We start from the raw sequence: 12,426 nt of genomic DNA, 5'->3' as shown, positions 1-12,426 counted from the left end.
CAGGTATTTTCTTTAAGTAAATAAAGCTTTGACGCTCAATCGGGCTTTTTTTCTCCGCGTGTCTGCAAACAATACCCTAATTGCGTACGTTCACATAGCTTCACGTGGGAGATACCCGCACAATCGTAAGCTCGCAATTGAAAGAAACTTTTCACCTGGGCCGCAAGTGTCAGTACACGTGTGTACCTCGCCTCACACCCCGATTTCATCGGACCGAGCCCCGCGCACAGGTGCTTAATTACAGGTATGCAAACCCAACGGCGAAACGTTTAACCTCAGCGTTCCCTGTGGAGATGATTTTTGGGGGTACATGGTTTCAGGTGTGTCGCGATCCAACCGACCGCTCTCACTACTGAGACGTTCATGCGGAGCAAAGAAGAATTTAGGCGAAATAAAGGCTGTCACATTGGTTATTGTCAACGGTGATTATAGAAAGGTTCTTTATTTGGGGTTTTCATATGTTATAATCCGCTAGTGTGCGAAAGAAGGCAGGCTAGTGGGTTGGTGTTTGCCATCACTTCTCACGATACGCAACTGGCTGCTGCATCAATACCGCGAACCTCCCCTCTCATTTTCCACAATGGCAAAACTAAACAAGATATTTCTTAATGCCCCTTTTCAACAACAAATACAAGTCCCTACGTATTCACCCAGGTTTGTTCACAAAACACTCTCGCTTCAACACAAGCGCTGCAGGGAGCGCATGGCTTTTAGAAATTTCTAATGGTGGAGAGATTCGATAGAAAGGCTCGAATTTCATCCTCCCTTCCTCGGAGTTATATACAAAATATATTATGTACACATTTTATAGTTAAATAACAGCCTCGGCGTGGTATAAGCGCTCTCATTATAAGCGATATCGCTCCCGCCATTCATAAGTATAAAAAGCAAATTTGAAAACCACGGTCCGCCGGAGAGGGTATTCTTCACTAACGAGGTTCGCCTCTCGTGAAAATTACATTATTACGGAGTACAACATATGCCGAGAGATGGTGTTATAGAAATATGGGGGTCTAATCATAGGGTTGGTTGAGGGGTGGTGCGCTCGGAGGTGGGGCAGGCACCAATATTTACATCATCCATATTCCCATAATTTGCCTGGCATATACTCTTACGCGGGTTCCGAACTACGATTTTAAAAACAAGCAATTAATAAACTTTTAACGAAAGACCTGTTCCTCTTAACCAAGGTCTATCGATTAAAAGATACATCTTCACTTTTTAGTCATTTGGACTAAATTTGCAACTTGTGCGACGCAAAAACCTCGATGCGAGCGGTTTTCCAAGCTAACGCTTTTCCATTGAGTCGTCAATCGGTTGCTTGTTTTTCACTCGTTCCCTTTTGAATAGAGAACCAATTTACTGTGGAAGCAGTAACTCTCCCCGTAGCGCTTAAGAAACGGCGTTCAATAGACGCGCAAAGCATTACAATAAATCGCCTCAGTCAACTCCGTGAATAGCAGAAACACGTGTTAGAAAACTGTTAAGAAATCCCATTGCATAGCAAGAAGAGAAGGTTTTGTCGTATCGTTCGGTGGATCCAGACCTCTCCCGAGAAGGACATAAGCATCTAATAATAAGCTCTCTGTGCCCCGATCCGCATAGCAATCAAACACCCCCGGTCGAAATATTTGTAGGGTTTTGTTGACAAGATCTCCTCGGAGGTTCATTTTTAACCATCTGTGCTTTTTGACAAAATATAAGTGATAATACGAGATTGTATCTACCTGTTTCACGTTATTGGCAAGCTCTGAATATTGGTAGCGGTGTGTGTGCATATATCGGGGGATGGAACACAGAGCTCTTGAGTGTCGTCCGACAAAAATGCAGATCTTTCATGTGGCTCAGAGTTCAAACGTTGACAAGTACATTCTTATTTCTGAAATTTTGTAAACTGCTGGTTTACAAAGATCAACAAAAGCGTGTGTAGAGTAACCATGTGTGTATACTATATGTAAGTATATATCATACACGGGGCATTGTATACATTCTTATTTGAAAACACTTCTTTAAAGTTCGTTGTATTATTTAATAAAAAGTATTCCTGAAGGAAGCAACCAGCTGGGATATCATTTTTTCAATCAAGATTTATGTTAAAAAGTATTTTGTGTTTATTGTTTGGCTTTCATCTTCAACTTATGTATTTAAAGCTTCGTTTTATTAGATTTCTCTGAATGGATGCACATAAAAGGAGTTTTAACAAACAGCGTAATGTGTATGCTGGATGTAACTTCTATTTTATCTCAATGTAACCTACTCCACTCATTACATTTTACGGGTTTGGTGGAAGTGATTTTATAGTGTATTTACTGTTCATAATGAGCACGTGACATTTTATGCATTATTACACATAACTCCAAGCTATACATTCAACCGATAACTCGTATAAAGAAAAATCGCAACAAACATTAAATATATACATATTAGCATCAACATATTATGCAGCTGACAATATCAATATAGACGAATTAAATAGCACATAGTCTATGTTTGAAAGGACACTAAACAGCATTTTATGTATTTGAGCTTCGCAGATGAAAACACAGGCAATCAATATGCTTCTATACTGTAGATAAATGATTAAATATCTCTTTCAAATAACAAAATATCAAACAAAGACGAATTACAAATAAAGAATAACATTATTTGAACAACTGTTCAAATGTATATTAAAAACGCATATTCCCAACTAAAGTTGGTATAAGTATGACGTCTCGCAATGCTATCACATTCTTGAATCGCATCCCATCCGACTTCTCTATTCCACGTGAACTAAATACAGTCGTATAAAATCCCAAAGATCTTCCTTCATCCTTGCATATCAGAAATGATAGAGTCAGTTCTAAAGTTGTCTAGAAGCCAGGTTTTAAATGTCGGTTGCGTGCCAGCCCGGCAACAAAAGTCTACAAGCGCTCCTTCTAGACTTCTGGTAGTATATACATACAAACAACTTCACGCCATCATAATAGATTACTGAACAAAAGTTTCATCGACTCCCAGTTCATTAAATAATCGTTCTTCTTGTCTGATTGATGTCGTTAAGCGGTGTCTATTAGCCGACGAGCCTCCCCTCTCGTTTCCCGACTTCGACTCATAATCGCTACTTGACATTGGCCCGCCTCCATAGACCAAATCGCTATGTCGGTATGTATAGCTAGATGTATCCCATCTATAGACTTTCAGTCCGAATTCGGTACTTAAATTCTGTTCTCAGTTGTATTTCTCAAGCGTGGCTGAATTTTCTTACGGGGATCAGTACTTATCGATTCGCTGGATTAATCAATCAGCGATGGCTCAACTCGCCTGTCGATCAGTCACCCGTGACGTCACCTAGCCAATCCCCTTGTAGCGGTGGGCGGAGCTTGTGGCGATGGTGGCAGCCTACTGGTCGGTTTGCGCGTGCGCAGAGTTGTGGTAGGGCCGGCTCGGATTTGACGGACGGTATAGAAATCTTGAGATGAGTTGATGATCTACACTGTAGTACTTGAGTGGCCAAGTGTCTACACATAACACACGAGTTGTCAACATCAGACTCCGAGAACCGAGCCGGGCGAGCGATCGGTTCTATGTCGCTTTCTCAGTGGAGTGCTGCTATGTCCCTGAGCCCCAAGCATACAACACCGTTTTCAGTCACAGATATACTCTCACCACTGGATCACGAGAATTACAAGAAGACTACCATCGAGGCGGCAATTCCGCCCCTCACCCCCTACCGTAATACCCAGCACCCACAGAGCATGACAGGCATGGGGGGGATGGGGGGCATGAGTGTCCCCGTCACGAACCCCTACCACAACTACGTACCCCCCTTGTCCCACCACACAGGATCCTTCCCATCCCAGTACTGCCAGGGGTCGGATCTGGCTTACGGTGACCCCACCCGACATTCAACATCGTCATGGTACGGTACCAACCCGGATCCCAGATTTGCCTGTAAGTACAACCTCTTTTCTTTACGAAATAATATCTCATGGTGTGTGTGTGTGTGTTTTTATGACTGAATTGTACACAGGTAATGGTGTAAGTAGGGTTTGTGTTTTTAAATCGTATTCCGTTATAGTGTTATGAACGGTTTATCACAACGTTAGGGAAATCTGGCCAACTTTTTACTAGAGCGAAGTACAAGGAGATAATTTGTCAGCGATAAACGGGTACCGTCTATGATAGCGTTAGACATCCTGTTTGCACATACAGTGCATCTATAGCCAGCGTTCTTGTCAGTTTTCAACTTTCCTGTCGCCAGGGTGGGTTAAATATAATCGGATTGATAATTATTGATGATTGCATTGCTCTCTGAGCTGAGTTTCTGACGGGGATTTTGGCAGTTTGTGTGGAGTGATTGTCGACAACTCTCAGCCTCTTACCTAGCTCTCGAGATCTAAGAAGACAACGCTTCTAGTTATGTTGGTCACTCTCACCTCTTCATCCCCCTACCCCGGGGGTGACTGGACCAGCGCTAGACCCCCAGGAACTACAGCCAGTAGTACACTAGGCAGCACCACGACCACAATGACAGTGTCCAATATTTATTACTAAAACGCCCAAGTTTACAAAGTAGCTGCCACAGAGTTCACCAACGTTTACCCGTTGTTTAATAAGTTTTAAAATGATTGAATGTTTAAAGTGTTCCCGTCAAGACGATAACAGTTTTAAGCAAACACGGTTGGTGGGAAGCAAAAGTAAATAATATGTTTGAACACACTCTTCATGAATTTGTGATTTTCCTTAACCTCCCGTAAAATTGGATAGTCTGGAAATTTAATATCTTCGGAACTAGAAGGACCAGTTGACGGCACCTCCCTTTGTTGTATAGACTGTAGTCCACGTCGTTCGGCCTCATTCCATAGTTTAGTTGAGTCAACACGGTAAAAACACCGAACCTGAGAATTATATTAATACCGTTTTAAGAGTCAAAACCTAAATTTCTTTGCACAGCAATTATTTTTAGTCTTTGAAAACAACATGTTCTCGTGCTTTTGATCTTTCATACAAAACTTATTTGGTGTTTATTATCAAAAATAATATTTGAAATGGGACTGGTGAAAGTGTGTTATATTCCATGTATTTGACGAACAGAACTTTACCCGTTGAGGTGAAATTAAGTACAGCATCCCCGTATATCGCGAACCGATGTTGTTATTGTGTTGTAAATTTCAGCGAAGCGATGACAGCTTGAAATCATACAGAGAGCCTAGTCATATATTCAGCACCTTGTTTATCTCAGCAAATACATTGCTTGCTCCTGTCATTCATTTATCTGTGTGTATTTCACCCACAGGATACATCCGGTTTATTGATAGCGTATTCGTGTCTGTATTTAGAGAACATATTTATCAAATATCAATCAGTGTTAATTTGTCAATTTCGAAATACACGAACAGGTGTGCGCTATGATAGACACCCCACCCCTCCCAGGTTCAAATCCCTACCCCCGGGATTACTGTCAGTATCATGGAGGATTTTAGCCGGTCCCCGGGGATAACTGTCACTACCAGCAGGTTTAGTGGTTTCATTTTCAACCAGGATTCATTGATTATCCATCAGAAAACGTCCAATTTTAAGAAGAAAATCGAAGCTATTGTTGCGACAAAAACAGTCAATGGTAAACGCGGGAAGAAAGTTGATTGTTATTTTTAGAAGAATTAATATCTGAGAGAAAACAGTTCTATATGTATTGACCCCTCGCGCGGTTAAAACGCCCCAGCGATTCAAAAATTATTTAAAAAATAGAAAAATAAGAAAATTGAAATTGAAAGGGATCTCGCGAAATAATGGTGTTGACATAATTGTTTGTACGGTGTAGTGTCCTCGTGTGGCGTATTGTCTAGCGGTCTGTGCACGATGTGTCATAGCCATTAATGCATATCCGACTACAATCAGATAAACACATTAGGAATTCTTCTACCTTTCCTTTTGATTGTATAAGTAAATATTCTTAAAGTATTATGTATACAAGTTAATAAACATGGTCATAAGTCTAATATTCTTTACTTTCCATCTATTTTCTAAATCGATACGCGACAGTTGTGCGCCATTCTTCTTTTAACGATCGTTATACCTGGGGAAGTTCATGCATTGCAATAAAGGTAATTTCCAGTACGTTCAGAATATCAATAATACTATTTCATTACATAATTTCTTTAAGCTCTGTTTCTCTGTACCTTCCTAAAACACACATTTTACAAGAAAAACGATAATACATCCCGCGTAAAATTTATTTGGACATAATATAAAACAAATAAATTGGAAACCTTTCGAACATATGATTTGATGGGGTTTTTTTTATGAATTTCACAGCGCGTTTAAAACTTAGCTCATTTGGGTAATATAAGTGTTATCAATTAACAATTTAATTACGGAAAATATATTTGCATGTGATCAAAAATAATTTTTGATCCTCTACAGAAATATGACCCAAAGTGACGCATAACAAAAGCATGTAGTTGACATTAATAACCAACTGTGTTGTCTGTCCAAGCTTGTCTTGACCAGTGGTCAGCCTACACCACACCTGTGCCGGATTTACCCGCCCGTGGCTATTACCACCAATTATCCCCACTTTGTAGCGTTGTCCGCCACTCAGGAAAGGTGCGAATCGTCACAGCAAGAGCGCGAGTGAAGAATAGAAAACGCTAAAACCATTACGACTTGTTTGGGTGCGCGATTACCCCCGGATCAGGCGCACAGGGCCGGGGTAGCCCACCGGGTGCCCCGTAAACTTTCACACCTTCCCCCTAATAGTACTGTTTTGTTTCTCTCCGTCAGATTAAGAAGAACACCTGGAATTGTGTAGAGTGTATTTTATTTATGAATCAATCGGAAACCCATTTCACACCCTTTGATAGCTCGGAAGACCCGTTATGGATGAGTCGTTCAAATGATTACCGAAGATTGTTGAGTGTCGTAAGTTTGTTTAACTGAATGGTCAATAAATGTGTTTGGGAAAATGAGACACAATTTTTGTTTTACGTGTGAAAAATGTTAAACAGTCATGTTGCGTCTGCGATATGGTTGTAAAATACTTTCATAAGATGAGAATATCGGTTAAGCTCTATAGCGGCCAATCAATTTAAAACAAATTATGTAAAATCGATTTAATATTGGGTCAAAATCAAACATCTGTCCTCCTACCAGATTATCAATTCAATTTTCCTAATTAAAGGTTTTTGTGTAAAATGCCCTCTATTGAAGATCAAATATGAAAATGGGAAAATCTATTACGTTTGCGATTGATTCAGGTAATTGTTGACTATTGGGAATTATTAGGTTCGCGGTATGGCGGATCTCAGAGCCGAACGCTGTTTTCTGTTTCTGAAATCTCGGAACGGAAACCACAGCGTAGAACCGCGGAAACTCTCCCTGCACCCGCATTCCTGGCTAAAATGAAAACCATTAGACCGGGTTTTTTTAAGAAACACGTTTTGTGACAAGGAATAGTGTTTGTTTAATACGAAGCGATGCGACGATTTCATCAGGTTTGAAGGGGTATTTATGTAAACCCGCATTATGTATAAAGAAAAAAATTGAAAGCTTTTAATTTTCAATTTATCCTAACATCCGTTTCCAAATTCGCTGAAACGAAATATATTGTTTGAGACATTAATAATATTAATCGCAGGGTTATTTCTTTTAGGAAGTTAAAAGGCATTTGTGCACCGACTGAATTATTATCTTGAAAAACACAATGAGGAATATGGAATAGTCACTATATTATTCATTAGACCGCAAATTCCAAAATCACCTACTTCAAACACCGAATAGGAAAAGACGTGGGCATAACGGCTAATTACCTGTTTTATTCTTGACACTTTTTGGCAACTTAAATTATTAATTTAAAGTCAAATGAATCAATATTTAAAGCTTTTAATCTTTGAGTAACATTATTGAATTATTCTCATATGATGCCGAATGCGTTCGAAAATTTCACTTTATTGTAAAAATGCGTAATACACAACACGTTGTAACCCCCCAATGCATGTTGCTACATTGTCAGAAAACAAGTGATGTGCAACGTTTTTCTGAAGAGAATGTCATATCGCATGTCGTTGATCCATGCACACTTTCGTGTTAATAAGCATTGTTCAGTATTCCAAGATTAAAAGAAAAGAAAGATGAGTATACTTCACACAAACCTTTCTGATATTAACGTAGTCTGACAAAAGTTAAACATATTGTAAATGACGTTTTCTTGATAAACTGTTACGTAAACTGTCTTTATGAAGCATTATTTAAAAAATGATAAATAGAAAAATAATTTAAAAAGCTGGTATTGTGCTACATCGGTAGAGCTTTATTGGCTTTGAATTTTAAATCAGGTTTATATATGATTCACCGTTTTTTATGTGATAAGATTATTTATCTTATCAGTTGTTAAAAAGATTACTTTGTACTGTTCCATATAGAGCAGAGATTGCGATGGCGGACTGCACTTAAACATATCCGCCTATCTTCTATACTCGGATGCCAATTCACACTGTCAATGAAGTCCCCACCATCAGCCCCATCCCCCCCTCAACGCCCCCCCACCCCCCCCCCCCCCCCCCACCCCCCACCCCCTCCCCCCAAACAACACCCACCCCCACTCCCCCCACACACATGTACCTTATTTATACATTACATATTTTTTCATATACTGATATGAAAATGTTTCTGTTAGATTATATGTAATAAGTGTTCGGTGTACATCATATTTTAATCAGTATCATCAGAAACGAAATAATGATATTCCAAAGTATCCAAAAAGAATAGCGAATTGAATTGGTTCTGTACTCTTAGACTTATACGTTGGACTATTTCTGAAGCAGGTGGAGTTTTCCTTCATACAACTATTGACTCATAAAAAAACATAAATGTATGTTGTGATTATTGATAGACGCTAATAGAGTGCTATTACGGGCTAATGTATGCCCTATTATTGATGTCTGCAGTACAAAAGGAATTATTTACGCCCGACCAGAACCATACCATCAAGAGAATATATTTCTCTAGTTTCAGATGATATCAAATACGGATAGTACAAGAAAATTCTATATTTTCCCATGTCAGTTTTATGTGCATGAATGATCTTAAAAATAATTCTTTCAATTTTATGGATACCTTGGAATATACTTATTTCGTTTCTTAAGTGTTTATTGCTGACATTAGAACGTGAATGTTTATATTCTGGCATATTTGTATATCTAATGGTGTCTTCCTCTTCTGCAGTTTCTCGGCTGGCGATGAACAGTTCCTGTGCTATGTCCTCGATGCCCATGTCTGGAGGGATGGGGACTGGCCTTGGGGGTCTGGACCAGAGCGGGAGGGGAATGCAGTTTCCTTTGACCCAAAGACGCAAGAGAAGGGTACTCTTCTCCCAGGCTCAAGTTTATGAGTTGGAACGACGCTTTAAGCAGCAGAAATACCTCTCCGCTCCAGAACGAGAGCATCTGTCTAGCATGATCAACCTTACACCTACCCAGGTTAAGATATGGTTCCAGAACCACCGCTACAAGTGTAAGCGTCAACAGAAGGATAAGGAAAAGATGGATCAGACAACAAAGGATAGCTCAGGCAGTGACAGCAATCAGAACAATGCCAGATCGTCGTCGTCATCGTCGTCAAACTCCCAGTCAGCTCAGGCAAACAACAACAATAACGGTGGCAGCCAAACTTCTCAGTCAAACTCTAACAATCCCTCCCCAAGGCGGGTGGCTGTTCCGGTGCTTGTGAAGGACGGGAAACCGTGTGCTAGTTCTGGGAGCAACGATGGAGGAGGAGGAGGAGGTGGCCAACAGCAGCAGCAGCAGAGTCAAGGAGGGTCCAGTCACCCGACTGTGTCTCCTTCTCTTCAGCACCAGACCTCTCTCCATTCCTCTTGTGCTGTTTCCACTGCCAAGAACCTATCTCACTCAAACACTCTAGGGTCTCCGACCTTAGCGGAGATCTCTGGGTCTCTGTCTCACTCTGGAGCGACCTCTCAATCGAGTCACTCAGTGCTGCACCACGGCTTGGGTGGCTACAACTCCCCCGGCATCAACACCAACGCCCTCTCATCTTCCCCGTATCTGGTAAATGGAAGAACCTGGTAACTGGATATATTTCTTCCTTCTTAAGGACATAAGCAGCAGGTGTTATGTGAACTATTCTTGTATACTGTTGTGTCTCATATGTCATAAAGACCCCTCCCCTTCCAACCCCTTACTCACACAAATACTCCTGTTGTTAAATATGCTCGTAAAATTCCCAATCTACCTAGCACCGGGTTTATTCCTCCAAAGCAAATTTGCTGCCGTTTAATGGTCGTCATATCAAACTGTGACCAAAGCTGCATCGCCGAATGAAGGTTTTTTTAATGGCGATCGTGTTTACTCAGTGCCAATATCCATACCATATAAACGTACTACACAATATTCCCAGGACCAATCAAATAGATTTGATATTTATAAAACAATCGTTTATTTCTTTGCTCGAACAATCTATGGACACTTTACTTGTAGAAATTTCAGTAATATAGTGTCTGTAGTTCTTAACAATAAGCACTTCATTGAAAACCTTCTTATTAAATTCTACCTTTTTAGAGCACAGATTTCAATATCAATATAAAATACAAAAGATAAATGTTTCTTCATCCTTTATGAGTTTCTACCAATATTTCAATTTCAAATATTTTCAAAATTAAAACGATTAAAGGGACGGTGCTGTCATGTTTCATGGTGCTGACGGAATGAATGATATTCACATTTTAAGATTTTATCAAAATATGTTGTGTATAAGTTATTTCAGTTATTTACCTTATAAAGGATATAATGAGAACACGAATTAGTCAAACAAAACCTATTCAAAATCGTTTGACAATCCAAAACACGTTGCCTTTCTATTTGACGATTTATAAACAGATTACAATATACACTTAATGTGAGTAGAACCAACCACGGCATATGTATACATTGTTCGCGATACTTGATGAGCTGGGTAGCTTAATCGAGCAGTTATTGGACATAGAATGAATTTCATTGTTGCGTGTGTCACATGAATGTGTGGGAAAACAGTGTTTATCGACCGGCATATACAACACAATGTGGCTACATTGAAAACGAGAGGGGTTTACTTTGATAGGAGAAGCATTGATTAAAACACTTGATTCCTTGGTGGGGAGGGCGGGAGCGAACATTTCTATTTTGTCTTGATAGACATTATCTGGATGGAAGAATTTGACGGAAAAGGAGCGTGATTAGTGTGTTTCGAAGTACCTGGCAACTATTGCACTTTTTCTGTCTGAATATGATCATGATAAATAATATATTTTCTTTTTGACTTTCATATCAACAGTCATAGGAAACATGCGTGGTTGATAGCGTCATAAGTGTATAACGTCGCAATTTTGTGAAACATTATTTTTTGCAAAGCTTAGTGATTTTGAAACAGTGAATACGCAATCCTTTATCACAACTAGATCACATTATGCAGAAACCTCATTTGTGTATCGTATTAGTTGCAGTAAGATTATTTTTTTGTTATTGTGATATCGTAATGTTGATAATGGTTCAATGTGTGACGTATTTATAGTTTGTACTGTCTTTATGACACCTGGTGTCATCACGTGGTGTCACACGGTTTTTTGAATTGTCACATCCATTTTATGTGTTCTTCTTTTGTAAAAAAATATGAATATGATTCTTGATCATTATGTGTCATAACTTGTTTAAGAACAATGTATTGCACAGATTACCCCTGGAAGTTCAATACAATCAATACAATAATGGCACGTGGTACATTGCAGCAAATTTGCTTTAAAATGGAATTAGGTGCTAGCACATATTGTTCATGTCATAAATGGGCAAAGGCCTGTCATTCACCCGTGTAAGTTATTAATGTAGATTTCATTACATTACATTGCCTTGACAACATGTTTACTACGTTTGTTCAGAAATTGTATGTGGACAATTCTTGCACCCTATCCTTCAAGCGGCCATGTTTGCAGGCGCTAGTTGAACTAGAACAGTTTAACAACCCCTCCCCCCTTCTCAACCCACTATAAACCGGGATCCTGGTGTCATTAAATTGAGGCGGACATGGGGGTTTATTTACCCACGTTGTGTCCAATACTGCAATAAGGCGTCTTGTCGGACCAGCGCAATGCTAGGTTCTCGATATATTGCGGAACTTTACAATGTCCTTTGATGTGTAGATTTCATATTTTGTTCACCACTTAAGGCCCGTAGGCCTGTGGTTAACGTTATTCAGAAATAAATTTTTCTTATGTGGAATTTCCCTTTGTCGATTTCTTTATGTATTCATTGTCCCGATGGTTTAAAGCCCAGTGCTTGAAAATCATGGAAAAACTATATTTCGTTAAAAACTGATTGTGATGTCTTGTTCCAAGAATGCTCGTTATTGAATGAGTTGTTCGAAATGAGTCAACGCCAGTCTATGTAATGAAGTGTTATT

The 12,426-nt window shown here is 39.5% G+C and overlaps 1 protein-coding gene across 1 annotated transcript; it reads left to right on the top strand.

Annotated features, from left to right (window-relative positions):
- Positions 1-3,446: 3,446 nt before the first annotated feature.
- Positions 3,447-12,245, top strand: LOC124132352 (thyroid transcription factor 1-like). The gene is made up of 2 exons (XM_046496236.2): positions 3,447-3,933; positions 9,205-12,245. The coding sequence occupies exons 1-2, from the start codon at positions 3,567-3,569 to the stop codon at positions 10,065-10,067; spliced, it is 1,230 nt and encodes a 409-aa protein (XP_046352192.1). The 5' UTR covers positions 3,447-3,566; the 3' UTR covers positions 10,068-12,245.
- The last annotated feature ends 181 nt before the right edge of the window (positions 12,246-12,426 follow it).

The sequence above is a fragment of the Haliotis rufescens genome, unplaced genomic scaffold (assembly GCF_023055435.1).
Source record: "Haliotis rufescens isolate VD_foot unplaced genomic scaffold, xgHalRufe1.0.p SCAF_3, whole genome shotgun sequence".
NCBI lineage: Eukaryota > Metazoa > Mollusca > Gastropoda > Lepetellida > Haliotidae > Haliotis > Haliotis rufescens.
This window is presented reverse-complemented; position numbering and strand designations above follow the sequence as displayed.

Coding starts and splice junctions, on each gene's coding strand:
- LOC124132352 (XM_046496236.2), top strand. CDS start 3,567: ATGTCGCTTTCTCAGTGGAGTGCTGCTATGTCCCTGAGCCCCAAGCAT. Junction 3,934..9,204: donor CCCGGATCCCAGATTTGCCT/GTAAGTACAACC, acceptor CCTCTTCTGCAG/TTTCTCGGCTGGCGATGAAC.